The sequence below is a fragment of the Spinacia oleracea genome, chromosome 3 (genome assembly GCF_020520425.1).
Source record: "Spinacia oleracea cultivar Varoflay chromosome 3, BTI_SOV_V1, whole genome shotgun sequence".
NCBI lineage: Eukaryota > Viridiplantae > Streptophyta > Magnoliopsida > Caryophyllales > Amaranthaceae > Spinacia > Spinacia oleracea.
The window spans coordinates 42,579,145-42,581,431 of NC_079489.1; the positions used below are offsets into that span (position 1 = coordinate 42,579,145).

General features: G+C 41.1%; 1 protein-coding gene across 1 annotated transcript; it reads right to left on the bottom strand.

The window, feature by feature from the left end:
• Positions 1 to 320: 320 nt before the first annotated feature.
• On the bottom strand, positions 321 to 2,010 carry LOC110787655 (uncharacterized). The gene is made up of 3 exons (XM_021992293.2): positions 1,483 to 2,010; positions 966 to 1,313; positions 321 to 596 (listed from the first exon to the last, which is right to left on the bottom strand). The coding sequence occupies exons 1-3, from the start codon at positions 2,008 to 2,010 to the stop codon at positions 321 to 323; spliced, it is 1,152 nt and encodes a 383-aa protein (XP_021847985.2).
• Positions 2,011 to 2,287: the final 277 nt, after the last annotated feature.

The window sequence follows — 2,287 nt, forward strand, 5'->3', positions numbered from 1 at the left end:
ACTGGCTTCCCCTAATATGGAACCAAGGTTCCCCCTGATAAGAAGCATTGGCTTCCCCTGATATGGAACCAAGGTTCCCCCTGATAAGAAGTACTGGCTTCCCCTGTTATGGAGCAATGGCTCCCCCTGTTATGAAGCACTGGCTTCCCCTGTTCGTAGGAGACGTCCTACCATATTTTCCTGTAAAGTCATGACGACCAGAATAATACTGTTAAAAGGAAAAAGGTTAAAGAAATGATGTTCCTGAAATAATGTTCCTGAAATGATATTACTGAAATGATGCTGTTGAACTGATGATTTATTAAATGTTTTACTATATTCTATTCTCCCTGTGTTATTAAATAATTCTCATCCCCCTTTTCTAGCCATTGGATCTTAGCAGTTTGTTTCAAGAAGGACATGTACACCTGGTGTGAACTCTTGTAAGCTTCTGCTGCTTGTTTCTCCTCTGTAGCAGCAAGAGCATCATTAGGACTAGCATGAAGAATATCTTTCTTTTCCAACAAATCTGCATAGGTTCTCACATCATTGGCCTCCACATCATTGAATCCCTCCTTGTTAAGAAGTTTTAGATCTAGCTTGAGCCATTTCAGTCTCTGAAGTATTCTAATCATGTGACACCCATGAACATGCTTATTCTAGTTACTCTAGACCACCTCAATGAACTTATCTGCACAAGTCCACATATTATAGAATCTAAAGGGTCTCCTGATGGGATTGTTAGTGTAACTTTTAAGAACCATTGGGTTGTGATCAAACATACCCTCAGGTAAGAAATGAGCCTCCACATTAGGAAACAAGTCAGTCCAACTTGTGTTTGACAAAACTCTGTCAATTTTGGAGAGAACTTTGTCCTCCCGCACCTATTTATTGCTCCATGTAAATTGTCTCCCCGCAGTTTTAATTGTGGAAAGGTTACAGTAGGCCATGCAGGATCTCCTGTGTTGGATTTCCCTAATTCTAACTGGTGCTCCCACTCTATCCTCTATGTCCATTAGGGCATTAAAATCACCCATAATGACCCAAGGTTGAGTGCAGTGGTCAGCAATTTGAGTCAAGGCATTCCACAGAGGAATTTTATCCTTCATATCATTCATGCCATAGATAAAAGTTCCAAAGAAACCATTACCAGTGCTTCTGGGAGTGATAAAACAATGGATGTGTTGACTACTCATAGCCTCAACATTCACTGTAAAGGTATTAGGATCCCATGCTAAAATGATTTTACCAGAGTTAGAAAGACTCATATTGGTGGTGAAGTTCCAACCAGGACAAACATTTTGGTAAAGATCACCCAATTTAGGCCTCTTCACCTTTGTTTCAAGGAGGCTAACTAGATTTATTATGTGAGTATGAATGAATCTCCTCACTTAATTTTGTTTTACTTTCCTGTTTAGCCCCCTTATGTTCCAGCTCAAAATACTATCCATTGGATCTAGGGGTCATCAACCCCCGGTCCAATAGACTTTCTTCATCAACTACTGTCTCAACTTCATCATAATCATCCATGTTGAGAATCTGGAAGCTATTCCTTGTGTTAACTGGCTTCAATTGTTGGCACTGTTGCCTACTGAAAGAAGTGGCCTGCACAAACCCATCCGCAGCACCCACACCATGTGTACACTCCCCTTGTGCCATGGTGATCTCATCATCATGTGTATGTAATGGGGCCTTCGCCACCTTTTCCTGTTGTACAGGTTTAGGTACCCATACCTTCTTCTGTGGGGGTTTCATAGTTTTAGAGCAATGTGTACTCTCATGACCAAACCCTCTACAGTGAGAGCATAGGACTGGAAGCCAATCATATTCCACAGGTTGATCAATTACATGACCCTTTTCATTGACAAATTGAATCTGTTTAGGACATAGCTGGCCAATGTTTTCTTCAACCAACACCTTGGCAAACATCAACTTGTCCCTATTCTTAGTAGCTTGGTCTACTCTAATGGCTTTCCCCACCTGACCAGCTATCTTGAAAAGGCTTTTTTCCCCCCAATACTTAACATGCATCTAACCCAGGAAGTTTGATCCACAATGGAATTTGTTTCACGGGGTCTTTTGCATAATTGACATCTGCAGACCAGGGTTTAACAATCAAAGGTTTTTTGTCAAAAAAGTAAGCATTCCCCTGAAGGATTTTGTGACAGTTTTCCATTGTAATGAATCGAACAACATAGACGCCCTTTCCAATCGAAACAACCTTGTCCACCCCATTTTCCACCAAATTCTATGCACAAAGCCTTCCATCACATGTTGAGGAGGATTAGCTCCCAACACATAGCACACA

Bases quoted from the DNA above. Each gene is read 5' to 3' on its own strand.
- LOC110787655 (XM_021992293.2), bottom strand. From the start codon at position 2,010: ATGCATGTTAAGTATTGGGGGGAAAAAAGCCTTTTCAAGATAGCTGGT. The intron at 1,314-1,482 runs GTAGTTGATGAA...CTTGAAACAAAG, and splicing joins ATTATGATGAAGTTGAGACA to GTGAAGAGGCCTAAATTGGG. The intron at 597-965 runs GTTAGAATTAGG...AGAATACTTCAG, and splicing joins AGGATAGAGTGGGAGCACCA to AGACTGAAATGGCTCAAGCT.